We start from the raw sequence: 26,888 nt of genomic DNA, 5'->3' as shown, positions 1-26,888 counted from the left end.
AGCTCCAAAGCCGGCCCCCTTTATTATTTTTAGGTTCTCAGGGGGGTTGCCGGGGCGAAAGACGACACCCTGTTTCTCTAATCAGAGAGAGACGTCCTCGTCCGCTTGCTCTGTTCATCAGTGTCTCCACGTCCGTGCGCGCGTGTGTAGAACGCAGCCATTTACAAGTATTTCTAACTCCATCGAATAGCCTACTGTGTCTGATATAGACGTCATCAGAGAAGGCCTTTTAACAGGTGTCCAAACACTGGTTAATCCCATCCACATGACATGACCCTCGGGTCTGGGAAACATGAATAAACAGTCGGGAATTAGCCTTGACGCAGGCATACACGCGTGCACAAACGGATCCAACGGACACGCAGTCAAGTGTTGACCGGAAAAATTGTGTGCCGGAGTATTTGTGCAAGTTGCTGGGACAGCTACCGTTAGTGTAATTTAATCTCTCTCTCTGTGTGTGTGACAGTTTCGCACAAGATCGTCACAACAAGAGAGAGAGAGAAAATATATATTTACATGGAAAACTCTGGAGAGTTGCCATCTCTATAACGTGGTATTGTATATGACTGCAGTATTTGACAGGATATTGAACTGTGTGATCAAATAACTTTCAGTGCACACTGGAACTGCATTTAGAGCGTTGGAACTGCATTTAGAGCTTTGGAACTGGATTTAGAATTTTGGAACTGGATTTAGAATTTTGGAACTGGATTTAGAGCTTTGGAACTGGATTTAGAATTTTGGAACTGGATTTAGAGCTTTGGAACTGGATTTAGAATTTTGGAACTGGAATTAGAGCTTTGGAACTGGATTTAGAACTTTGGAACTGGATTTAGAACTTTGGAACTGGATTTAGAGCTTTGGAACTGAATTTAGAACTTTGGAACTGGATTTAGAGTTTTGGTCCTGGATTTAGCACTTTGGAACTGGATTTAGAACTTTGGAACTGGAACTTTGGAACTGGATTTAGAATTTTGGAACTGGATTTAGAACTTTGCAACTGGATTTAGAGCTTTGAAACTGGATTTAGAACTTTGGAACTGGATTTAGAACTTTGGAACTGGATTTTGAATTTTGGAACGCTCGATTTTTTTATCTCCATAATCCCGATCAAATTCAACCCGTGGATTTATTTTGCGGAGAGAGAGCTTCGGTCTCACTCAGATTTCCTTGCTGTCGAAGTTTCTATTGGAATTTCTTATCGGATATAATAATCTTGGATTCAAACCATTCTTGTTGTAACCCATGATAAGGGTTAAAATAATGATTTAACTTGAACACCCCATAGGCCTACGTTATTTAGGGACAATTCCATTTTCTTTTTTTGGATAAAAACTTGTTGGCAGCCGTTGGAATTGTAACCCTTTCTGGAGTTTTAATGTAACGGTTGAGTTGTTTTATAATGTTATCGAATATTTCACCATATCCCCTTGGTTAGTTTCTCAACCCGAACCCAATCATTAGCCTCACATCTCTGAATAACGGTTCTGTTAATAGCTCAATCTGATCGCCGAACACTTGCGCACGGTGGTGCATGTGAGTGTTGGCAGTTGACATCGTTAACCAACCGGGTCTCGGTTTGTCTAGCCGACATCTGTTTTGTGGATCTTCTCCCGGTTCTCTCGCTCCCACCGGGGTGAGAGTTTCTCTTAACCCCATGATGTTGCTCCTTTCCCCGGTTCTCCTGCTTCTGTTCCGCGTGGTCTTATTCGAGGCTTCGCAGGGAATCATCCAGGACAGCGGCTACTATCACCACAATGACCCGGAACTCGGACTCACATTTGCCGGCCAAAGAACGGTGTTCGACTCGACAGGTAAAAAATGACCCCCGAATGACTGACGGTGACAGTAAGCGTGGATAGCCGTAGGTTAAAAATGCGTCCACACACCCTCATTACCCTGAAGTAAACCCTGCTCCAACATGGATCTAGCAACGATTGGATAGGTGAAAATCAATGGGTCCACACATGTAGTTGAAACACAACCACTTGAGTCAGATCAGTGCAGATCTGGGTCAAATAGCATCAACACTTTCTTATCCTTGAGCTGTGCGTAGTTTGCCCGGTGTAGTGGAACCTGTGGAATATCCCCAAAAGTAAATCGAGGCGCAACTAAACTAGCTACATTTGTTTGGCCCAGGATCTGCAGATCTTCGATTAATCAAGATAAGTTATTCCAACCACGGGGTCCTGAAGCAGGATCTCGCGGAGACAGGGGAGTGACAACCGTTAACTGTTATGCACGTGTTTTGCTCACTCAGCGGTTATCTGAGCTCGGTGTTTAGGAGGAGTCATCAATGTTGAGAAACAAACTGGCATGGTGGAAATGTACCGTTTTAACAACACCTCCTCGGTGACTGGTCCTATCATTCTATAGTCGCTGGGACACATGGAGTTGGGGACACATTGAGTTCGCAGGACATTTGGGCATTGGAGATGGGCGCAGGTGTTGCGTGGCATGGTACTCTCGCAGCTGCTTGTAGCCAAACATAGTTTAGATGCGGGATGGTTCATCGTAATTGACACATTCAGACGCAGGGAACCACTGGGCATTGAGAATTGGAGATGAGCACTTCGGCAGGGCAAGGACCAGAGATGTGCTTTGGAGTGGGGCGTGATGATGACGGAATTCCGTTGCGATTTAGATGCGTCACTTTAGAATTTAACAAACCATGTCACTCTATAATTACAAGTGTCTTTTTTTCGTGCGCACTACACGATTATGTATACAGGGAATTTCAATCACAGATAAAAGACACAGTAGGTTACTTAAGACAAACGATCAAGAGGAGAGTACAGTACATTAGAGGAGAGTACAGCACGTTAGAGGAGAGTACAGTACATTAGAGGAGAGTACAGTGCATTAGAGGAGAGTACAGCACGTTAGAGGAGAGTACAGTACATTAGAGGAGAGTACAGTACATTAGAGGAGAGTACAGTACATTAGAGGAGAGTACAGTACAGTACATTAGAGGAGACTACAGTACATTAGAGGAGAGTACAGTACAGTACATTAGAGGAGAGTACAGTACATTAGAGGAGAGTACAGTACAGTACATTAGAGGAGAGTACAGTACAGTACATTAGAGGAGAGTACAGTACATTAGAGTACAGTACAGTACATTAGAGGAGAGTACAGCACGTTAGAGGAGAGTACAGTACATTAGAGGAGAGTACAGTACATTAGAGGAGAGTACAGCACCTTAGAGGAGAGTACAGTGCATTAGAGGAGAGTACAGCACGTTAGAGGAGAGTACAGTACATTAGAGGAGAGTACAGTACATTAGAGGAGAGTACAGTACATTAGAGGAGAGTACAGTACATTAGAGGAGAGTACAGTACATTAGAGGAGAGTACAGTACAGTACATTAGAGGAGAGTACAGCACGTTAGAGGAGAGTACAGTGCATTAGAGGAGAGTACAGCACGTTAGAGGAGAGTACAGTACATTAGAGGAGAGTACAGTACATTAGAGGAGAGTACAGTACATTAGAGGAGAGTACAGTACAGTACATTAGAGGAGACTACAGTACATTAGAGGAGAGTACAGTACAGTACATTAGAGGAGAGTACAGTACATTAGAGGAGAGTACAGTACAGTACATTAGAGGAGAGTACAGTACAGTACATTAGAGGAGAGTACAGTACATTAGAGTACAGTACAGTACATTAGAGGAGAGTACAGCACGTTAGAGGAGAGTACAGTACATTAGAGGAGAGTACAGTACATTAGAGGAGAGTACAGCACGTTAGAGGAGAGTACAGTGCATTAGAGGAGAGTACAGCACGTTAGAGGAGAGTACAGTACATTAGAGGAGAGTACAGTACATTAGAGGAGAGTACAGTACATTAGAGGAGAGTACAGTACATTAGAGGAGAGTACAGTACATTAGAGGAGAGTACAGTACAGTACATTAGAGGAGAGTACAGCACGTTAGAGGAGAGTACAGTGCATTAGAGGAGAGTACAGCACGTTAGAGGAGAGTACAGTACATTAGAGGAGAGTACAGTACATTAGAGGAGAGTACAGTACATTAGAGGAGAGTACAGTACATTAGAGGAGAGTACAGTACAGTACATTAGAGGAGAGTACAGTACAGTACATTAGAGGAGAGTACAGCACGTTAGAGGAGAGTACAGTGCATTAGAGGAGAGTACAGCACGTTAGAGGAGAGTACAGTACATTAGAGGAGAGTACAGTACATTAGAGGAGAGTACAGTACATTAGAGGAGAGTACAGTACATTAGAGGAGAGTACAGTACATTAGAGGAGAGTACAGTACAGTACATTAGAGGAGAGTACAGCACGTTAGAGGAGAGTACAGTACATTAGAGGAGAGTACAGTACATTAGAGGAGAGTACAGTACATTAGAGGAGAGTACAGTACATTAGAGGAGAGTACAGTACATTAGAGGAGAGTACAGTACAGTACATTAGAGGAGAGTACAGCACGTTAGAGGAGAGTACAGTACATTAGAGGAGAGTACAGTACAGTACATTAGAGGAGAGTACAGCACGTTAGAGGAGAGTACAGTACATTAGAGGAGAGTACAGCACGTTAGAGGAGAGTACAGTACATTAGAGGAGAGTACAGTACATTAGAGGAGAGTACAGTACAGAGTAGAGTAGAATACGGTACAGTAGAATAGAGTAGAATATAATAGAGTAGAGTAGAATACATTACAGTACAGTAGAGCACAATACAGTAGAATACTGTACTGTACAGGAGAGTACTGTACAGGAGAGTACTGTGCAGGAGAGTACTGTACAGGAGAGTACTGTACAGGTGAGTACTGTGCAGGAGAGTACTGTACAGGAGAGTACTGTACAGGTGAGTACTGTGCAGGAGAGTACTGTACAGGAGAGTACTGTACAGGAGAGTACTGTACAGGTGAGTACTGTGTAGGAGAGTACTGTACAGGTGAGTACTGTGCAGGAGAGTACTGTACAGGAGAGTACTGTACAGGAGAGTACTGTACAGGAGAGTACTGTGCAGGAGAGTACTGTACAGGAGAGTACTGTGCAGGAGAGTACTGTACAGGAGAGTACTGTACAGGTGAGTACTGTGCAGGAGAGTACTGTACAGGAGAGTACTGTACAGGAGAGTACTGTACAGGAGAGTACTGTGCAGGAGAGTACTGTACAGGAGAGTACTGTACAGGTGAGTACTGTGCAGGAGAGTACTGTACAGGAGAGTACTGTACAGGTGAGTACTGTGCAGGAGAGTACTGTACAGGAGAGTACTGTGCAGGAGAGTACTGTGCAGGAGAGTACTGTGCAGCAGAGTACTGTACAGGCGAGTACTGTGCAGGAGAGTACTGTACAGGAGAGTACTGTGCAGGAGAGTACTGTGCAGGAGAGTACTGTACAGGAGAGTACTGTGCAGGAGAGTACTGTGCTGGAGAGTACTGTAGAGTACAGTTTGGTTCATTACAGTACAGGAGAGCACTGTGCAGGAGAGTACTGTGCAGGAGAGTACTGTACAGGATAGTACTGTAGAGTATAGTTTGGTTCATTACAGTACAGTAAAGCACAATACAGTAGAATACTGTACTGTGCAGGAGAGTACTGTGCAGGAGAGTACTGTGCAGGAGAGTACTGTGCAGGAGAGTACTGTGCAGGAGAGTACTGTGCAGGAGAGTACTGTGCAGGAGAGTACTGTGCAGGAGAGTACTGTGCAGGAGAGTACTGTGCAGGAGAGTACTGTGCAGGAGAGTACTGTGCAGGAGAGTACTGTACAGGAGAGTACTGTGCAGGAGAGTACTGTACAGGAGAGTACTGTGCAGGAGAGTACTGTGCAGGAGAGTACTGTACAGGAGAGTACTGTGCAGGAGAGTACTGTGCAGGAGAGTACTGTGCAGGAGAGTACTGTAGATTATAGTTATGTTCATTACAGTACAGTAACTCTAGTGTGTATTATACTCAAGTGTACAGTACAGTGTAGGACTGAACCAATCATGGATGTCTATGTTTGGGCCAAATCAAGTCTGGACCAAACCTAAAAAAATGACATCTGTGGATGCTGAAATATATATCTGGTCCAGACCGTACCAAAAAACAAAAACAATTCTGTGGACAAGGCAGACTGGCCACATTTCAACTACTTTTCAACTTCCACGAACATCCAGTGTCGGTCGGTGCTCAGTGACTAAGAACGGCAGGTTACAGTGAAATAAAGTTTTAGGAGCAACAACGGCTCAGCCGCGAAGTGGTAGGCCACACAAGCTCACAGAGCGGGGTTGTCAAGAGCGCCGAAGCACGTAAAACGTAAAAAATCCTCCGTCCGTCGGGTTGCAGAACTTATTAATACTGAATTACAAACAGCCTCTGGAAGCAACAGTCAGCACAAGAACTGTTCATTGGGAGTTTATTAATGAAATGGGTTTCCATGGCCCGAGCAGCCGCACACAAGCCTAAGATCACCATGGGAAATGCCAAGAGTTGGCTGGAGTGGTGTGTAAAGCTCTCTTACATTGGACTCTGGAGCAGTGGAAACTCGTTCTCTGGCAGTCTGACGCACTAATCTGGGTTTGGCGGATGCCAGGAGAACGCTACCTACCCCGAATGCGTAGTGCCAACTGTAAAGCTTGGTGGAGGAGGAATACTGGTCTGGGGTTGTTCTTCATGGTTTGGGCCCCTTAGTTTCAGTGAGGGGAAACTACAGCAAACAATGTTCTAGACGATTCTGTCCTGTTTCAGCATGACAATGCCTCTGTGCAAAAAGCGAGATCCGTACAGAAATGGTTTGTCGAGATCGGTGTGGAAGAACTTGACTAGCCTGCACAGAGCCCTGACCTCAACCCCGTCTAACATCTTTGGGATTGTATTGGAACGCCGACTGCGAGCCAGGCCTAATCGTCCAGCATCAGTACCCGACCTCACTAATACTATTGTGGCTGAATGGAAGCAAGTCCCCGCAGAAATGTTCCAACATCTAGTGGAAAACCTTCCCAGAACAGTGGAGGCTGTTATAGCAGCAAAGGGAGGGACCAACTCCATATTAATGCCCATGATTTTGGAATGAGATGTTAGACGAGCAGGTGTCCACATCCCTTTGGTCATGTAGTGTGTATTGATAAACCTTGTACTGCAGTGACCTAAATCAGGGTCACAAAGTATCCACCTCACACACATGGTTCTGGGCTTAAACAAAAGAAGACACCTGCACCATGTCAGATATAGAGTTGAAATGTATTACATTTAGAGTTTGCATCACAATATTTACACTTCATATACATCACAGAAGACTGAAATACAACCAAACTGTTAGACATAGAAACACCAATATTACAGTTTATATACATCACAGAAGACTGAAATATAACCAAACTGTTAGACATAGAAACACCAATATTACAGTTTATATACATCACAGAAGACTGAAATACAACCAAACTGTTAGACATAGAAACACCAATATTACAGTTTATATACATCACAGAAGACTGAAATATAACCAAACTGTTAGACATAGAAACACCAGATGTACAGTTTATATACATCACAGAAGACTGAAATATAACCAAACTGTTAGACATAGAAACACCACATTTACACTTTATATACATCACAGAAGACTGAAATATAACCAAACCGTTAGACATAGAAACACCAGATGTACACTTTATATACATCACAGAAGACTGAAATATAACCAAACAGTTTGACAGAAACACCAGATTTACACCAGATGTACACTTCATATACATCACAGAAGACTGAAATATAACCAAACAGTTTGACAGAAACACCAGATTTAACAGTTAGACATAGAAACACCAATATTACAGTTTATATACATCACAGAAGACTAAAATATAACCAAACCGTTAGACATAGAAACACCAGATGTACACTTCATATACATCACAGAAGACTGAAATATAACCAAACTGTTAGACATAGAAACACCAGATGTACACTTTATATACATCACAGAAGACTAAACTATAACCAAACTGTTAGACATAGAAACACCAGATGTACACTTCATATACATCACAGAAGACTGAAATATAACCAAACTGTTAGACATAGAAACACCAATATTACAGTTTATATACATCACAGAAGACTGAAATATAACCAAACTGTTAGACATAGAAACACCAGATGTACACTTCATATACATCACAGAAGACTGAAATATAACCAAACAGTTTGACAGAAACACCAGATGTACACTTCATATACATCACAGAAGACTGAAATATAACCAAACAGTTTGACAGAAACACCAATTTTTTTTGTCAGTTAATTTTGTTTTAAAACTAATACTGAAAAAATCTGAATAACATTCCACCACGAGGCCACTAGAGGGCGCTGATTGGTCAATTGACTGCAGGAAAGGGCTTCCTGACACATTGATACATGTGTTGATTGACCATCTCTATAGACCCATGCCTGGTGGTGTCACCTCCCTGTATGAACGAGGCCGACCGATACAGTCTGGAGGGTCTGAGGAACATCCACAGAGAGATGGATGACGACCAGGATGGAGGGATAGAGGTGGAGGAGAGCGTGGAGGTACGTAACCACGGAGGAGGGATTCAGGTGTGTTTTTGATTGGACAACCGATGGTAGGGGTCTTTAATTCAGTGACATGCTGTGTGTATGTCCTCGTCGACCAGTCAGTCCGTCTGTCTGTCTCGTGATTCCTGTCCTGTCAGTTTGTTTAAGCCACAGACACTAGAACCCCTTTAAGTGAGTCCAGATTAGAAGTGTAGAATGTTGGACTGTTTGTCCCAGAACTCCAGAACTCATCAGAATGTCGTCCAGGGCTAGATGATCCATGGGATTGGGTTGCTGTTACCGTGGAGACGGGAGGGGAGGGTGGCCGACATTCCTGTTCCCGTCACATGAAGAATCCAATTACAGCCAAGGATAGATTCCAAGATGGTGGAACGCACACACACACGCACACACACGCGCGCACGCGCACGCACGCGCACGCGCACGCACGCACGCACGCACACACACACACACACACACACACACACACACACACACACACACACACACACACACACACACACACACGACACACACGACACCCAGACACCCAGTCTATTTTATCTCTAAACTAAAACGTCTTGGTCCTTATCACCGGTGCAGTTGACAGTCGTCAAACTAATGTGGAAACTTAGAAAGGTTAAGGATGTGTGAACTGTTTATTAGACATGCGTGGTTGTGTGTAGTTGGCTTAGTGTGTGTTAGACGTTTACCTTTTGACATTAAGCTGTAAACTTTTCATAATCTTGTGTGTGTGTGTGTGTGTGTGTGTGTGTGTGTGTGTGTGTGTGTGTGTGTAGTTCATCATCGAAGACATGAAACAGCAGCCGACCAACAAACACAGCCGTCTTCACAGAGAGGACCAGCACATCACCATAGAGGAACTGTGGAGGGGCTGGAAGTTCTCAGAAGGTACTCTGTGTGTGTGATTACGCAATCTGTTATTACATTCACAGTTTCTTCATTACCTAACCCTCCCACCTCTCTCCCTCGTGCTCTCTCTCTCTATCCCTCTCTCTCTCTATCCCCCTCTCTCTATCCCCCTCTCTCTATCCCCTCCCACTCTCTCTATCCCCTCCCACTCTCTCTGTCCCCATCTGACCTCCCCTCTCTCTATCCCCTCCCACTCTCTCTGTCCCCATCTGAACTCCCCTCTCTTTATCCCCTCCCACTCTCTCTATCCCCTCCCACTCTCTCTATCCCATCTGACCTTCCCTCTCTCTCCATCCCTCTCTCTCTATCCCCTCCCACCTCTCTCCCTCATGCTCTCTCTCTCTATCCCTCTCTCTCTATCCCCCTCTCTCTATCCCCTCCCACTCTCTCTATCCCCTCCCACTCTCTCTATCACCTCCCACTCTCTCTATCCCCATCTGACCTCCCCTCTCTCTATCCCCTCCCACTCTCTCTGTCCCCATCTGAACTCCCCTCTCTTTATCCCCTCCCACTCTCTCTATCCCCATCTGACCTCCCCTCTCTCTCTCTATCCCTCTCTCTCTATCCCCTCCCACCTCTCTCCCTCATGCTCTCTCTCTCTATCCCTCTCTCTCTATCCCCCTCTCTCTATCCCCTCCCACTCTCTCTATCCCCTCCCACTCTCTCTATCACCTCCCACTCTCTCTATCCCCATCTGACCTCCCCTCTCTCTCTATCCCCTCCCACTCGCTCTATCCCCATCTGACCTCCCCTCTCTCTATCCCCTCCCACTCTCTCTATCCCCTCCCACTCTCTCTATCTCCATCTGACCTCCCCTCTCTCTCTCTATCCCTCTCTCTCTATCCCCTCCCACCTCTCTCCCTCATGCTCTCTCTCTCTATCCCTCTCTCTCTATCCCCCTCTCTCTATCCCCTCCCACTCTCTCTATCCCCTCCCACTCTCTCTATCACCTCCCACTCTCTCTATCCCCATCTGACCTCCCCTCTCTCTCTATCCCCTCCCACTCGCTCTATCCCCATCTGACCTCCCCTCTCTCTATCCCCTCCCACTCTCTCTATCCCCTCCCACTCTCTCTATCTCCATCTGACCTCCCCTCTCTCTCTCTATCCCTCTCTCTCTATCCCCCTCTCTCTATCCCTTCCCCTCTCTCTATCCCCTCCCACTCTCTCTATCCTCTCCCACTCTCTCTATCCCCTCCCACTCTCTCTATCCCCATCTGACCTTCCTCCCCCCTCCTCTCTCTATCCCCTCCCCCTCTCTCCCTTCCTCCCCCTCCTCCTCTCTTTATCCCCACCTGACCTCCCCTCTCTCTCCCTTCCTCCCCCCCTCTCTCCCTTCCTCCCCCTTCTCTCCCTTCCTCCCCTCTCTCTCCCTTCCTCCCCCTCCTCCTCTCTCTATCCCCATCTGACCTCCCCCTCTCTCCCTTACTCCCCTTATCTCTCCCTTCCTACCCTCTCTCTCCCTTCCTCTCCTTCTCCCTCCCTTCATCCCCCTCCTCCTCTCTTTATCCCCTCCCCCTCTCTCCCTTCCTCCCCCTCTCCCCTTCCTCCCCCTTCTCTCCCTTCCTCCCCTCTCTCTCCCTTCCTCCCCCTCTCTCTCCCTTCCTCCTCATCCTATCTCTATCCCCATCTGACCTCCCCCTACTCTCCCTTCCTCCCCCTCTCTCTCCCTTCCTCCCCCTCTCTCTCCCTTCCTCCCCCTCTCTCTCCCTTCCTCCTCCTCTCTCTATCCCCATCCGACCTCCCCCCCTCTCTCCCTTCCTCCCCCTCCTCCCCTCTCTACCCCTCCCCCTCTCTCCCTTCCTCCCCCTCCTCCTCTCTCTATCCCCATCTGACCTCCCCCTCTCTCTCCCTTCCTCCCCCTCCTCCTCTCTCTATCCCCATCTGACCTCCCCTCTCTCTCCCTTCCTCCACCTCTTCCCCTTCTCTCCCTTCCTACTCTCTCTCTCCCTTCCTCCCCCTCCTCCTCTCTCTATCCCCATCTGACCTCCCCCTCTCTCCTTTCCTTCCCCCTCTCTCCCCCTCTCTCCTCCCCCTTCCTCTCTCCCCCTCCTCCCCCCTCCTTCTCTCCCCTTCTCTCCCCCTCCCTCTCTCCCCTCCTCTCTCTATCAGTCCATAACTGGACTCAGGATGAGGTGTTGAGGTGGCTCAGGGAGTTTGTAGAGCTGCCCCAGTACGAGAAGAACTTTAAAGACTTCAGAGTCAACGGCAACACCCTCCCCAGGTGAGAACGGCCAATCAGAAACCTCAGAGAGGCACTTCCTGGTGGGCACAGCCAATCAGAAAGCTTCTTACTGAAAGTTACTGGCCAATCAGGTAACACACCCTAGTTACAATGTCCATTTGGTAGATTTTGAGTCATCACTATACAATTACAAAGAAATCCGAAGCAGCTCAATTTGTCTAATTAAAACGCTGAATAATATCAGAACAGAAAGAGAAACACAGTCCAATCAGATGGAGAAAGATCCAATCAGAACACTCAGAGCTGGTGTTATTGTGATGCGTGCAGGATAGCAGCCAATGATTAATAATATCAGAACAGAAAGAGAAACACAGTCCAATCAGATGGAGAAAGATCCAATCAGAACACTCAGAGCTGGTGTTATTGTGATGCGTGCAGGATAGCAGCCAATGATTAATAATATCAGAACAGAAAGAGAAATACAGTCCAATCAGATGGAGAAAGATCCAATCAGAACACTCAGAGCTGGTGTTATTGTGATGCGTGCAGGATAGCAGCCAATGAGCCGTCGTTCCTGAGTGGCCAGCTGAAGATCGTGGACCAGAGAGACAAACAGAAACTCAACATCAAGGCTCTGGACGCGGTGCTGTTTGGTGCTCCTATACGTGTGTAGACAGTACACACACACACACACACACACACACACACACCACACAACCACACACACACACACCACACGCACACAACACACACACACACACAACACACCACACGCACACACACACACACCACACACACACACACACACAACACACACACACACACACAACACACCACACACACACACACACACACACGCACACCACACGCACACACCACACACACACACACACACGCACACACATACACACACACACACTTTGTGCATTTGCTCATGTCCACTGATTATATTGAGAAGCGCTAAACAAATGAAATAATCTTCCTCCTCCTCCCCTCTCCTCCTCCTCTTCCTCCTCCCCTCTCCTCCTCCTCTTCCTCCTCCACTTTCATCATGACTGTCATCATCATTATCCTCATCCTCCTCCTTCCTCTTCTCTCTCCTCCTCCTCTCTCCTCCTCTCTCCTCATTCTCTCTCCTTCTCCTCTCTTCTGCTCCTTCCTCTCCTCCTCCCCTCTCCTCCTTCTCTCTCCTGCTCCTTCCTCTCTTCCTTCTCTCTCTTCCTCCCCTCTCCTGCTCTTTTCTCTCCTCTTCCTCTCTCCTCCTCCTCTCTCCTGCTCCTCCTCTCCTCCCCCTCTCTTCTGCCCCTTCCTCTCCTCCTTCTCTCTCCTCCTTCTCTCTCCTCCTCCTCCTCCTTCCTTTCCTCCTCCTCCTCCTCTCCTCCTTCAGGCCCACCCCATAACTACATGAAGGACTTGTTGCTGATAGTTTCTGTGATGATGGGTGTAGGAGGCTGCTGGTTCTCTCAGGTCCAGAACAAAGCTTCCAAAGTCCACATCTCCAAGATGATGAAGGACCTGGAGAGTCTGCAGAGTGCTGAGCTCAGCCTCAGAGAACTACAGGAACAGTGAGTCTCTATGACTGTGTGTGTATTGAGGGGTGTGTGTGTGTGTGTTTGTTGCTAACCTGTATGTGTGTTTGTTGCTAACCTGTATGTGTGTTTGTTCCTAACATGTGTGTGTGTTTGTTGCTAACGCGTGTCCTCGTCCTGATACCAGGCTGGAGCAGGCCCAGTATGTGGTTGTTGCTATGATACCAGACTGTTGCTATGACACCAGGCTGTTGCTATGATACCAGGCTGTTGCTATGATACCAGGCTGGAGCAGGCCCAGTATGTGGTTGTTGCTATGATACCAGGCTGTTGCTATGATACCAGGCTGGAGCAGGCCCAGTATGTGGTTGTTGCTATGATACCAGGCTGGAGCAGGCCCAGTATGTGGTTGTTGCTTTGATACCAGGCTGTTGCTATGACACCAGGCTGGAACAGGCCCAGTATGTGGTTGTTGCTATGATACCAGGCTGTTGCTATGACACCAGGCTGGAGCAGGCCCAGTATGTGGTTGTTGCTATGACACCAGGCTGTTGCTATGACACCAGGTTGTTGCTATGATACCAGGCTGTTGCTATGACACCAGGCTGGAGCAGGCCCAGTATGTGGTTGTTGCTATGATACCAGGCTGTTGCTATGACACCAGGCTGGAGCAGGCCCAGTATGTGGTTGTTGCAATGACACCAGGCTGGAGCAGGCCCAGTATGTGGTTGTTGCTATGATCCCAGGCTGTTGCTATGACACCAGGCTGGAGCAGGCCCAGTATGTGGTTGTTGCTATGACACCAGGCTGTTGCTATGATACCAGGCTGTTGCTATGACACCAGGCTGGAGCAGGCCCAGTATGTGGTTGTTGCTATGATACCAGGCTGTTGCTATGATACCAGGCTGTTGCTATGACACCAGGCTTTTGCTATGACACCAGGCTGGAGCAGTCCCAGTATGTGGTTGTTGCTATGATACCAGGTTGTTGCTATGATACCAGGCTGGAGCAGGCCCAGTATGTGGTTGTTGCTATGATACCAGGCTGTTGCTATGACACCAGGCTGGAGCAGGCCCAGTATGTGGTTGTTGCTATGACACCAGGCTGGAGCAGGCCCAGTATGTGGTTGTTGCTATGATCCCAGGCTGTTGCTATGACACCAGGCTGGAGCAGGCCCAGTATGTGGTTGTTGCTATGACACCAGGCTGTTGCTATGATACCAGGCTGTTGCTATGACACCAGGCTGGAGCAGGCCCAGTATGTGGTTGTTGCTATGATACCAGGCTGTTGCTATGATACCAGGCTGTTGCTATGACACCAGGCTGTTGCTATGATACCAGGCTGTTGCTATGACACCAGGCTTTTGCTATGACACCAGGCTGGAGCAGTCCCAGTATGTGGTTGTTGCTATGATACCAGGCTGTTGCTATGATACCAGGCTGGAGCAGGCCCAGTATGTGGTTGTTGCTATGATACCAGGCTGTTGCTATGACACCAGGCTGGAGCAGGCCCAGTATGTGGTTGTTGCTATGATACCAGGCTGTTGCTATGACACCAGGCTGGAGCAGGCCCAGTATGTGGTTGTTGCTATGACACCAGGCTGGAGCAGGCCCAGTATGTGGTTGTTGCTATGATACCAGGCTGTTGCTATGACACCAGGCTGGAACAGGCCCAGTATGTGGTTGTTGCTATTACACCAGGCTGTTGCTATGATACCAGGCTGGAGCAGGCCCAGGAGGAGAAGCGTAGCGTGGCAGAGGAGAAACAGAACCTGGAGGAGAAGATGAGGGATGAGATCATGGGAGCCCAGGAGGAGGCGCACAGACTCCATCGGCTCAGAGCTGGAGCCGTCAGTCAACTGAGTAGACTGAGATACGCAGAGGAGGAGCTGGAGCAGGTAGAGAACCTTACCTTACCCTGCCTAACCATACCCAACCTAACAACTGAGCAGAATGAGATACGCAGAGGAGGAGCTGGAGCAGGTAGAGAACCTTACCTTACCTTACCCTGCCTAACCATACCCAACCTAACAACTGAGCAGACTGAGATACGCAGAGGAGGAGCTGGAGCAGGTAGAGAACCTTACCTTACCCTACCTAACCATACCCTACCTAACCATACCCTACCTAACAACTGAGCAGACTGAGATACGCAGAGGAAGAGCTGGAGCAGGTAGAGAACCTTACCTAACCTTACCCTACCTAACAACTGAGCAGACTAACCTTACCCTACCTTACTTTACCTAACCTAATCTTACCCTATCTTACTTTACCTAACCTTACCCTATCTTACTTTACCTAACCTTACCTTACCCTATCTTACCATACCGTATCTTACTTTATCTAACCTTACCCTATCTTACTTTACCTAACCTTGCCCTACTTAACCTTACCCTATCTAACCTTACCCTATCTTACTTTACCTAACCTTACCCTATCTTACTTAACCTAACCTTACCCTACCTAACCTTACCCTACCTAACCTTACCCTACCTAACCTTACGCTATCTTACTTTACCTAACCTTACCCTATCTTACTTTACCTAACCTTACTCTATCTTACTTTACCTAACCTTACCCTACCTTACCCTATCTTACTTTACCTAACCTTACCCTACCTTACCCTATCTTACTTTACCTAACCTTACCCTACCTTACCCTATCTTACTTTACCTAACCTTACCCTATCTTACTTTACCTAACCTTACTCTATCTTACTTTACCTAACCTTACCCTACCTTACCCTATCTTACTTTACCTAACCTTACCCTATCTTACTTTACCTAACCTTACCCTACTTAACCTTACCCTACCTAACCTTACCCTACCTAAACTTACCCTATCTTACTTGACCTAACCTTACTCTATCTTACTTTACCTAACCATACCCTACTTAACCTTACCCTACCTAACCTTACCCTATCTTACTTTACCTAACCTTACCCTACCTTACCCTATCTTACTTTACCTAACCTTACCCTATCTTACTTTACCTAACCTTACTCTATCTTACTTTACCTAACCTTACCCTATCTTACTTTACCTAACCTTACCCTACCTTACCCTATCTTACTTTACCTAACCTTACCCTATCTTACTTTACCTAACCTTACCCTACTTAACCTTACCCTACCTAACCTTACCCTACCTAAACTTACCCTATCTTACTTGACCTAACCTTACTCTATCTTACTTGACCTAACCTTACCCTACTTAACCTTACCCTACCTAACCTTACCCTATCTTACTTGACCTAACCTTACTCTATCTTACTTTACCTAACCATACCCTACTTAGCCTTACCCTACCTAACCTTACCCTATCTTACTTTACCTAACCTTACCCTATCTTACTTGACCTAACCTTACCCTATCTTACTTTACCTAACCTTACCCTACCTTACCCTATCTTACTTTACCTAACCTTACCCTATCTTTCCCTACCTCACCTTACCCTATCTTACCTTACCTCACCTTACCCTACCTAACGTAACCCTACCTAACCTTACCTTACCTTACATACCTAACCTAACCTTACCCTACCCTACCTAACCTAACCTAACCTTACCTTACCTTACCTTACCTTACCTTACCTTACCTTACCTACCTAACCTTACCCTACCTAACCTAACCTAACAACCCTACCTAGCCTAACCTTACCCTACCTAACCCAACCCTACCTAACCTTACCCTACCTAACCTAACCTAACATCCCTTCCTAACCTAACCTTACCCTACCTAACCCAACCCTACCTAACCTTACCCTACCTAACCTTACCCTACCTAACCCAACCTAACCCTACCTAACCTTACCCTACCTAACCTTACCCTACCTAACCTAACCTTACCCTACCTAACCTAACCTAACCCTACCTAACCTTACCCTACCTAACTCTACCTAACCTAACACTACCTAACCTTACCCTACCTAAACTTACCCTACCTAACCTTACCTACCTAACCTAACCCTACCCTACCTAACACTACCTAACCCTACCTAACCTAACCCTACCTAACCTAACACTACCTAACCCTACCTAACCTAACACTACCTAACACTACCTAACCTAACCTAACATAACCCTACCTAACCTAACCCTACCTAACACTACCTAACCGAACACTACCTAACCGAACACTACCTAACCTAACACTACCTAACCTAACATAACCCTACCTAACCTTACCCTACCTAACCTTACCCTACCTAACCCTACCGTACCTAACCCTACCTAACCTAACCCTACCATACCTAACCTAACCTTACCTACCTAACCTTACCATACCTAACATACCTAACATACCATACCTAACATACCTTACCATACCTAACCTTACCCTACCTAACCTTACCCTACCTAACCTAACCTTACCCTACCTAACCTTACCCTACCTAACCCTACCTAACCTAACACTACCTAACACTACCTAACCCTGTGTGTGCGTGTGTGTATCTAGGTTCGGGGAGCATTAAAGAAGGCAGAGAAGGACATGATGGCGTACTGGTCTGTCCCGGAGGCCCTACAGCTCTGGCTACAGCTGACCCACGAGGTGGAGGTGCAGTACTACAACATCAAGAAGCACAGCGCTGAGCTGCAGCTCAACACAGCCAAGGAAGAGGTAGGAGACTACTGATTAGTTGGTTGGTTGGTTGGTGGATTAGTTGAGTGGGTGGTTGATTTGTTGTTGAATTAGTTGGTTAGTTGGTTGGTTGGTGGATTGGTTGGTTGGTTGGTTGGTTGATTGGTTGGTTGGTTGGTTGGTTGGTGGATTAGTTGATTGGTTGGTTGGTGGATTAGTTGATTGGTTGGTTGGTTGGTGGATTACTTGATTGGTTGGCTGGTGGATTACTTGATTGGTTGGTTGGTGGATTAGTTTGTTGGTTGGCTGGTTGATTGTTTGGTGGATAAGTTGATTAGTTGCTTGGTGGATTAGTTGATTAGATGGTTGGTGGATTAGTTGATTGGTTGGTTGGTGGATTAGTTTGTTGGTTGGTTGATTGGTTGGTGGATTAGTTGGTTGGTGGATTAGTTGTTTGGTTGGTTGGTGGATTAGTTGATTGGTTGGTTGGTGGATTAGTTGATTGTTTGGTTGGTGGATTAGTTGGTTGGTTGGTTGGTGGATTAGTTGGTTGGTTGGTTGGTTGGTTGGTTGGTTGGTTGGTTGGTGGATTAGTTGGTTGGTTGGTGGATTAGTTGGTTGGTCGGTTGGTTGATTGGTTGGTTGGTGGATTAGTTGATTGGTTGGTGGATTGGTTGGTTGGTTGGTGGATTAATTGGTTGGTTGGTGGATTAGTTGGTTGGTCGGTTGGTTGATTGGTTGGTTGGTGGATTAGTTGATTGGTTGGTGGATTGGTTGGTTGGTTGGTGGATTAATTGGTTGGTTGGTGGATTAGTTGGTTGGTGGATTAGTTGGTTGGTTGATTGGTTGATTGGTTGGTGGATTAGTTGATTGGTTGGTTCGGTTGGTTGGTTGGTGGATTAGTTGATTGGTTGGTTCGGTTGGTTGGTTGGTGGATTAGTTGGTTGGTTGGTGGATTAGTTGGTTGATTGGTCCAATACTACAACGTCAAGAAACACAGTGCTGAGCTGCAGCTGGCCACTGCTGAGGAGGAGGTAGGAGAGAGACGTAAACCAATCAATCAGTTTATTGATTCATCAACTGATTGATTTCCTTTCACTGACTTCACGTAGGAAGAAAGAACATAGGGGCTGTAATTAACCCCTGGTGTGGACATGACCAGGACAATGCATTAAACAAGTCATCTGTCCTCCATATTAACCCTTGGTGTGGACATGACCAGGATAATGCATTAAACTAGTCATCTATCCTCCATATTAACCCTTGGTGTGGACATGACCAGGATAATGCATTAAACAAGTCATCTATCCTCCATATTAACCCTTGGTGTGGACATGACCAGGAGGATGTGACCTCATATTAACCCCTTGGTCTGTGTATATCCTGTCCAGGCAGAAAAGATCAAGAAGAAGAGGAGTTCCCTCATGGGGACATTCCACGTGGCTCACAGCTCCTCACTGGACGATGTTGACACCAAGATCCTGGAGGCCAAGTGAGAGAGAGAGAGACACACACACACATTTTTCTATCCTCGTGGGGACCTAAAAATGGATTTCCATTCAACATCATCTTTTTCCTAACCTTAACCCCTAACCCTAACCCTAACCCCTAACCCTAACCCTTAACCCCTAAGCTTAAAATAGCAGGTCCCCACGAGGATAGAAGAACAAGATCACACACACACACACACACACACACACACACACACACACACACACACACACACACACACACACACACACACACACACACACACACACACAGTGTTAATTTAGTCAACAATAACTATGACAAAAAATACTTGTCAGCAACCTATTTTTCCTGCCTGAAACTATGAAGATAACGAGACCAGATGGCCTGGAGAAAAAACCCATAACTGTAACACATTACTTTGAATTTCAGTCGATGGAAATGTGACGAGACGAGAATTCCACGTTAGACTAATGGACATTTTAATTTGACATGAATCTACTTTTCATCCGTTTTGTCCAATCCTAACCATGCATGCAGAATATGTTTTAATGTAGGCCTCTCATTGGCAGAATTAAAGTTGTGTGATCTGATTGAGCTGATCTGCCTGGCTCTCCCACACAGCTCCCAGGCAGTCTCTTCAGTCACTCTTCAGTCTTTTGAACTGATGTGAAGCCAAGACACTGGACTTGTAACTAACCTCAACTAGAAACCTTGTTTACTCTCTTACTTACATTGTAACTAACCTCAACTAGAAACCTTGTTTACTCTCTTACTTACATGGAGGCTATTTTCTGATTTGATTACATCAGAAGCTCAATTTTCCCATGTTGTGCTGTTGTTCATTCATCTGTGCCAACGGTCCACAACTGTGAGTTGCAGTTGGTGTTCTCGTGTTTTTGTGACAGAGTTGACGTGGGTTTTTGTGACGGAGTTGACGTGGGTTTTGGGACGGAGCCGACGTGGTTTTGTGACGGAGTTTTTGTAACAGATTTGACTTCGTTGTGTCACGGTAACATACTAAACTAATGTCTGTTGTGTTGACATAGCTGACATGTTACTATATTATAACAGTCTGCACCTGTGTGTTGGATCACAGGAACGCCCTACCAGACGTTAACTAGCTGACATAAACTGTGCATTTGTCATCCCTCACAGGAACGCCCTATCAGAAGTCACGGCCTGCCTACGGGAGCGTCTCCACCGCTGGCAACAGATAGAGCGTCTGTGTGGTTTCCCTCTCCTCAGGAACTCTGGCCTGGCCAGCCTGACAGCCACACTGTATTCAGACTCTAACTGGGTGGCGATGCCCAGGGTGTCTGTACCCGCCTTCCCTTCCTGTCATGAAACAATACAAGGCTCTCTGGAGGATCTGATGGAAGACCCCTCAGCATCCATCTTAGGTAGGTTATAGCAATCAGTCGCTCAGTTGGTCAATATAATGAGAATATAATATGGTCATTATTAAGGAGACATGTTTATGCAAACAGATTTACAGCACGGTGAGTGTATGTTTATGGGAAACACCGTGGTAATCAATCTTATGCCCATACCTAGTCAAGGGCCTGACGATTAGTTCACACGTTGAATCAGGTGCTAGCTCTGGAATAGATCAAACACATGGTACGGCTGGGGGTCCTGAGGGGAGGTTTGGCACGGCTGGGGGTCCTGAGGAGAGGTTTGGAACGGCTGGGGGTCCTGAGGAGAGGTTTGGAACGACTGGGAGTCCTGAGGAGAGGTTTGGAATGGCTGGGAGTCCTGAGGAGAGGTTTGGAATGGCTGGGAGTCCTGAGGAGAGGTTTGGAATGGCTGGGGTTTCTGAGGAGAGGTTTGGAACGGCTGGGGTTTCTGAGGAGAGGTTTGGAACAGCTGGGAGTCCTGAGGAGAGGTTTGGAACGGCTGGGGTTTCTGAGGAGAGGTTTGGAACAGCTGGGAGTCCTGAGGAGAGGTTTGGAACGGCTGGGGTCTCTGAGGAGAGGTTTGGAACAGCTGGGAGTCCTGAGGAGAGGTTTGGAACGGCTGGGGTTTCTGAGGAGAGGTTTGGAACAGCTGGGAGTCCTGAGGAGAGGTTTGGAACGGCTGGGGTTTCTGAGGAGAGGTTTGGAACAGCTGGGAGTCCTGAGGAGAGGTTTGGAACGGCTGGGGTCTCTGAGGAGAGGTTTGGAACAGCTGGGAGTCCTGAGGAGAGGTTTGGAACGGCTGGGGTTTCTGAGGAGAGGTTTGGAACAGCTGGGAGTCCTGAGGAGAGGTTTGGAACGGCTGGGGTTTCTGAGGAGAGGTTTGGAACAGCTGGGAGTCCTGAGGAGAGGTTTGGAACAGCTGGGGTTTCTGAGGAGAGGTTTGGAATGGCTGGGGTTTCTGAGGAGAGGTTTGGAACAGCTGGGATTCCTGAGGAGAGGTTGGGAACAGCTGGGAGTCCTGAGGAGAGGTTGGGAACAGCTAGTTGTCCTGAGGAGAGGTTGGGAACAGCTGGGATTCCTGAGGAGAGGTTGGGAACAGCTAGTTGTCCTGAGGAGAGGTTGGGAACAGCTGGGAGTCCTGAGGAGAGGTTGGGAACAGCTAGTTGTCCTGAGGAGAGGTTGGGAACAGCTGGGAGTCCTGAGGAGAGGTTGGGAACAGCTAGTTGTCCTGAGGAGAGGTTGGGAACAGCTGGGAGTCCTGAGGAGAGGTTGGAGAACCACTGCCATATCTGATTCAAGGTTTAAGTGATTAGCTGCTTAGTTGAATCAGGTTTAGTTTTATTTTTGCGAGGTTTTCCATTAATAGGTTTTCCATAAAATTAACAAAATAAAAAAAATTCACCAAAATTGTCCCCAAAATTTGTCCCACATTTTTCAGAGATTTAGTTAAAAAGTTATGGGGTATGTTCCCTTCCCTTTGCAACCCTAGTTCCACCAATGAAGCGCTCCCCTCGCTCTCGTGGCTCTACCTCCACCGTGTGTCGTCAACGGCGTTCTGGACACGCCTCCCCTTCCTCTTCCTCATCCTCCTACTCTGACCCCGATATCCTGATCCCTATCCACACCACGCTCCCCTGCTTCGAGGAAGAGGAGCAGATCTTCATCAACGCCCAGTGGAGGGGGTGAGTCGCACAATTTCAATTCAGTCAATTTAGGAAATAAACTGAAGTTTCAATTCGGATTCCAATTTTCTACAATGCTTCTCTGTGTCCACAGATTACAAGGTGACTCATGGTGACACTTACAGTATTTTCAATGTATGATTGAAACTTTGTGAACCTTTATGGAATCTTTGTCTCTCTATATATGTTCCTGTCTCTCCTTCTCCCTCCCCCTCTCCCCCTCTCCCCATCTCCCCCTCTCTCTCTCCCCCTCTCTCTCTCCTTCTCTCTACAGAGATTCTCAGGTAATTTATTCTGACAGGACCCCTCCTGTCAGCAGAAGGTCATCAGAACCTTCCGGAACGGAATCCCCCGTTTGTAAGATATCTAGAGAAGAACTGGAAGCTTCCTTGGATGAAGCCACATTGAAGACATCATCTAAAGACGAGCCGGACTATTCTTCTGTGGACAACAGTGCTCCAAGGAAAATGCAAAGAGTCAAAAGTGAGACTTCCATGGACCCCCCCGCCGACGCAGCAGCCACAAAGGTCTTGGGTCGTTCGATGGACAACGTCTCAAGGAAGTCATTCAGAGACGAGTGTCACGAGGTTCCGTTGGAGACTCACGTCTCAAAGAAGAGGTCTCTTCTATCTAGAGACGTGATCGGTGTGTCTCTGGACACCGGCTCCAGGCAGATGATGAGAGAGAGCTGGGGAGAAGCCTCATTCAACAACTCCATGAGAGGAAGACCCAGAGAAGAAATGGTGGCGGCCGTTGGAACCCCAACGAGAAGGATATCCCGAGAGGAGGTGGACTTCTTAGCCGACGGCGCTCAGAGGAGGATGGCGATGGCCAGAGACAAACTGACCCTTCATCTGGACAGCAACTCTTCTCACAAGATGCTCAGTAAGAAGATGGAGTTCCCAGTGGAACCACCATCTGCCGCCACGAGGAAGATATCGATAGACGAACACCATGAGATGTGCTCTCACACTAGCAGACGAACAAACAGCGATAAGGTTGACAGATCCATAGACACTCCCACTGGGAAGATCTACCCGGACAGGGTCGACAGTACCCCAGAAATCCCCAAACGGAGGATATCCAGGGAGGAGTATACGGTGTCGTCCCAGGTGGTTCACGATCCCCAGGTTTTGGATTGGGGTCAGTTCGGACAACCTGACCTCACCTTGTCCACACCATGGAAACAAACCCAGACACCTGACCCTTATACCTCCGACCACCTGACCGAACTGGTGTATGACGGTATTCTGGAGAAGTCCTGTATCACCCCAGCAACGACCCCTGACCTGCCCCAGAGGATCACGGAAGGAAGAGAGCGAGAAGGGAATCCTCCTGTGCCGCCCCCGAGGAGCAGCCGGTCCCTAAACACGTTGCCCCCGGAGATGAGAGGCGAGAGGCACCAAAAGGACAAAGACAAAAGCACGAAGTCGTCCAAACTCAAGAGCCTTTTTAAGAAGAGGAAAGATCATACCCCAGAACTGCCACAAGGGGGCCTGAACAATCTCTGACCGGTAACTGGAATTTAAACACTTTAATGTAAATTCTTTAACCAGGAAGTTTCTTGAGGCTATGAAACTCTGGATAAGACCTCAGCCAGGAAAAGCTGAGAGGAAACATGAACATTAGTCTTATAGATTTGATTTTTCAAAAAAAACGACACGGACTGTTTGGCTGGGATTACATGTTTGAAAGAAAAAAACATGAGCAATAGGATTGCTAATTTTTTTTCAAAGCCAACAAAGACTGATTTTTGAAACCCAGAAAAATAGTGTTCTGGCCGATAACGCGCAGATTGCCGGACAACATGTTATTTTGGCAGTCAACGGGCAGGTACCAACGGGCAGGTACCTCTTGAGTTGACATAGCAGTCTCTAAAACGGATTAATCTCGTACTAGACTGAATACTCTGAAAACAGGAACACAGTCGATGCTATAGTTTCGGTACTATTTTGGTACTACAAAGCAGAATCAATTAACCAGCTATCTTTTAATCAACCGTAGTTAACCATCTAACTTTGATAAATAACCAGAAATAACTATTAATTTTCTGGTTCATTTAAGAAAAGCTAAACTTAGATACGTGTGTCTTTGGTTGTTTAGTCAATTAGACAATGCCCATTTCAAGCTTAAAGCTATTTTCATAACGTTTAGGCAAGTTAGCTGGCTAACTCATTGATCCTGCTTTTATAGTATTGTCCTCAGAGGGACAAAGAGGATGAAGTGTGTAAGATAACCCATGGTGCCCAAATGTTGTCTCTGCAAGGAAGTCTTAATAAGTAGACCAATGATGGGTGTCCCGTTTTCAGCTTCGTATGGAAGCAGTGTGATCCCATACCATGTTTGATCGCCTCCTATGTTCAGCGTTGGGTGTTTAAGAGCTGAGATATTTATTTCTTGACTAGGGAGCATTTCTTTGGAGCTCTTCTCCTGTACGATAGAAGCAACTGTAGTTTATTTGGATTGGGGGAGTGCTGTTCAATGGTTCCTTGACTTTTTTCCTCAGTGCAGTCACAGTGCTGTTCAGTGGTTCCTAGACCTTTTTTAGTCAGTTCAGTCACAGTGCTTCTCAATGGTTCCTAGACATTTTTCTCAGTTCAGTCACAGTGCTGTTCAATGGTTCCTTGACTTTTTTCCTCAGTGCAGTCACAGTGCTGTTCAATGGTTCCTATACCTTTTTCTCAGTGCAGTCACAGAGCTTTGCTTGGGGGGAGATTTCTAGTATGTGCACGGTTGCAACATTTAGGTTTCCCAGGTTTTCCTTGAATCCTGGTAAGAAGATTCCCAGAATCAAGAGGGAAAATCTGGAAATTAGTTGAAAAGTGTGTTTAACATTTTTTTTCACTAGGCAAGTCAGTTAAGAACAAATTATTATTTACAATGACGGCCTAGGAACAGTGGGTTAACTGCCTTGTTCAGGGGCAGAACGACAGGTTGTTTACCTTGTCAGCTCGGGGATTTGATCTAGCAACCTTTCGGTTAGTGTCCCAACACTCTAACCACCAGACCTGTTGCTTTTGGTTTCTTTTGTAACTGAGCTTTTTTTAAACAAAATGTATCTAATTTAAATTAGCTTGTTTTTTGAGAATTGTTCTGTTCTTCATCTTTGTGGAAGTCCAGTTTTTCTTTTCAAGGTGATTGGTTAACTGGGTTTGAAGGGGGGATAGTTTCTCAAAACCTTTATGTAAAAATGTTTTTTCATGACATCTTTTACTTGTTTGGTAATTAAATAAAATGTATTTTATTGACTGTTTTACAGTCTTGGGTGTCTAGGATAGAGTCAAACTATATCTAAAGAAGGTATTGGGTGTCTAGGATAGAGTCAACTATATCTAAAGAAAGTCTTGGGTGTCTAGGATAGAGTCAACTATATCTAAAGAAAGTCTTGGGTGTCTAGGATAGAGTCAACTATATCTAAAGAAAGTCTTGGGTGTCTAGGATAGAGTCAAACTATATCTAAAGAAGGTATTGGGTGTCTAGGATAGAGTCAACTATATCTAAAGAAAGTCTTGGGTGTCTAGGATAGAGTCAACTATATCTAAAGAAAGTCTTGGGTGTCTAGGATAGAGTCAACTATATCTAAAGAAGGTATTGGGTGTCTAGGATAGAGTCAACTATATCTAAAGAAAGTCTTGGGTGTCTAGGATAGAGTCAACTATATCTAAAGAAAGTCTTGGGTGTCTAGGATAGAGTCAACTATATCTAAAGAAAGTCTTGGGTGTCTAGGATAGAGTCAACTATATCTAAAGAAAGTCTTGACCAAGTCAAGGTCCCAGAAAAGGACTAAAATACTTTATTGAAAGGAAACTTTGTATGCATTGATAATGATGAATTTTAAAAATAATTTTAACAACATTTCAAATGTTTCATTGTTTTGTAAGTATTTATTGCTTGGTGGCTTGGTTATATTCTCAAATAAAATGCTAAAACATAGCTACAGATAAAAGTAAAGATAACCTTTTTACATAATTGAGAATTCACATTTTTAATAAGGGAATAAATGTAATTGTTCTAAAACACCTTGGGTAGTGGGTGACACACAGCTTTAATAAAAAAGACATAAAGCCTAAAGGCTCCATTAACAAAACGTATTGCACGATTTTCTAGGAAAAACAGCACTGATTTTGAGTGAAAACCTCCTTCCATCAGCAAGGGCACTGAAGATGAAACGTGGCTGGGTCTTTCAGCATGACAATGATCCCAAACACACCGCCCGGGCAACGAAGGAGTGGCATCGTAAGAAGCATTTCAAGGTCCTGGAGTGGCCTAGCCAGTCTCCAGATCTCAACCCCATAGAAAATCTTTGGAGGGAGTTGAAAGTCCGTGTTGCCCAGCAACTGCCCCAAAACATCACTGCTCTAGAGGAGATCTGCATAGAGGAATGGGCCAAAATACCAGCAACAGTGTGTGAAAACGTTGTGAAGACTTACAGAAAATGTTTGACCTCTGTCATTGCCAACAAAGGGTATATAACAAAGTATTGAGATAAACTTTTGTTATTGGCCAAATACTTATTTTCCACCATAATTTGCAAATAAATTCATAAAAATCCTACAGTGTGATTTTCTGGATTTTTTCTTCTCCTTTTGTCTGTCATAGTT

At 46.0% G+C, this 26,888-nt stretch overlaps 1 protein-coding gene across 2 annotated transcripts; it reads left to right on the top strand.

Annotated features, from left to right (window-relative positions):
- The first annotated feature begins 238 nt into the window (after positions 1-238).
- On the top strand, positions 239-26,843 carry LOC139405164 (stromal interaction molecule 2-like). Of its 2 annotated transcripts, none has more exons than XM_071147582.1 (13): positions 239-657; positions 717-1,814; positions 8,395-8,525; positions 9,311-9,422; positions 11,555-11,666; positions 12,177-12,292; positions 13,015-13,192; positions 14,876-15,053; positions 17,613-17,774; positions 19,127-19,227; positions 20,364-20,608; positions 22,095-22,287; positions 22,562-26,841. In XM_071147582.1, exons 2-13 carry the CDS (start codon positions 1,658-1,660, stop codon positions 23,796-23,798), a joined length of 2,922 nt encoding a protein of 973 aa, XP_071003683.1. In that variant the 5' UTR covers positions 239-657; positions 717-1,657; the 3' UTR covers positions 23,799-26,841. The 2 variants fall into 2 exon arrangements, 1 of the variants encoding a protein (XP_071003683.1); XR_011633863.1 differs by having other exon boundaries at positions 329-1,814; positions 22,562-25,669; positions 25,876-26,843.
- The last annotated feature ends 45 nt before the right edge of the window (positions 26,844-26,888 follow it).

This window comes from Oncorhynchus clarkii, unplaced genomic scaffold, assembly GCF_045791955.1.
Source record: "Oncorhynchus clarkii lewisi isolate Uvic-CL-2024 unplaced genomic scaffold, UVic_Ocla_1.0 unplaced_contig_2530_pilon_pilon, whole genome shotgun sequence".
Lineage (NCBI taxonomy): Eukaryota > Metazoa > Chordata > Actinopteri > Salmoniformes > Salmonidae > Oncorhynchus > Oncorhynchus clarkii.
This window is presented reverse-complemented; position numbering and strand designations above follow the sequence as displayed.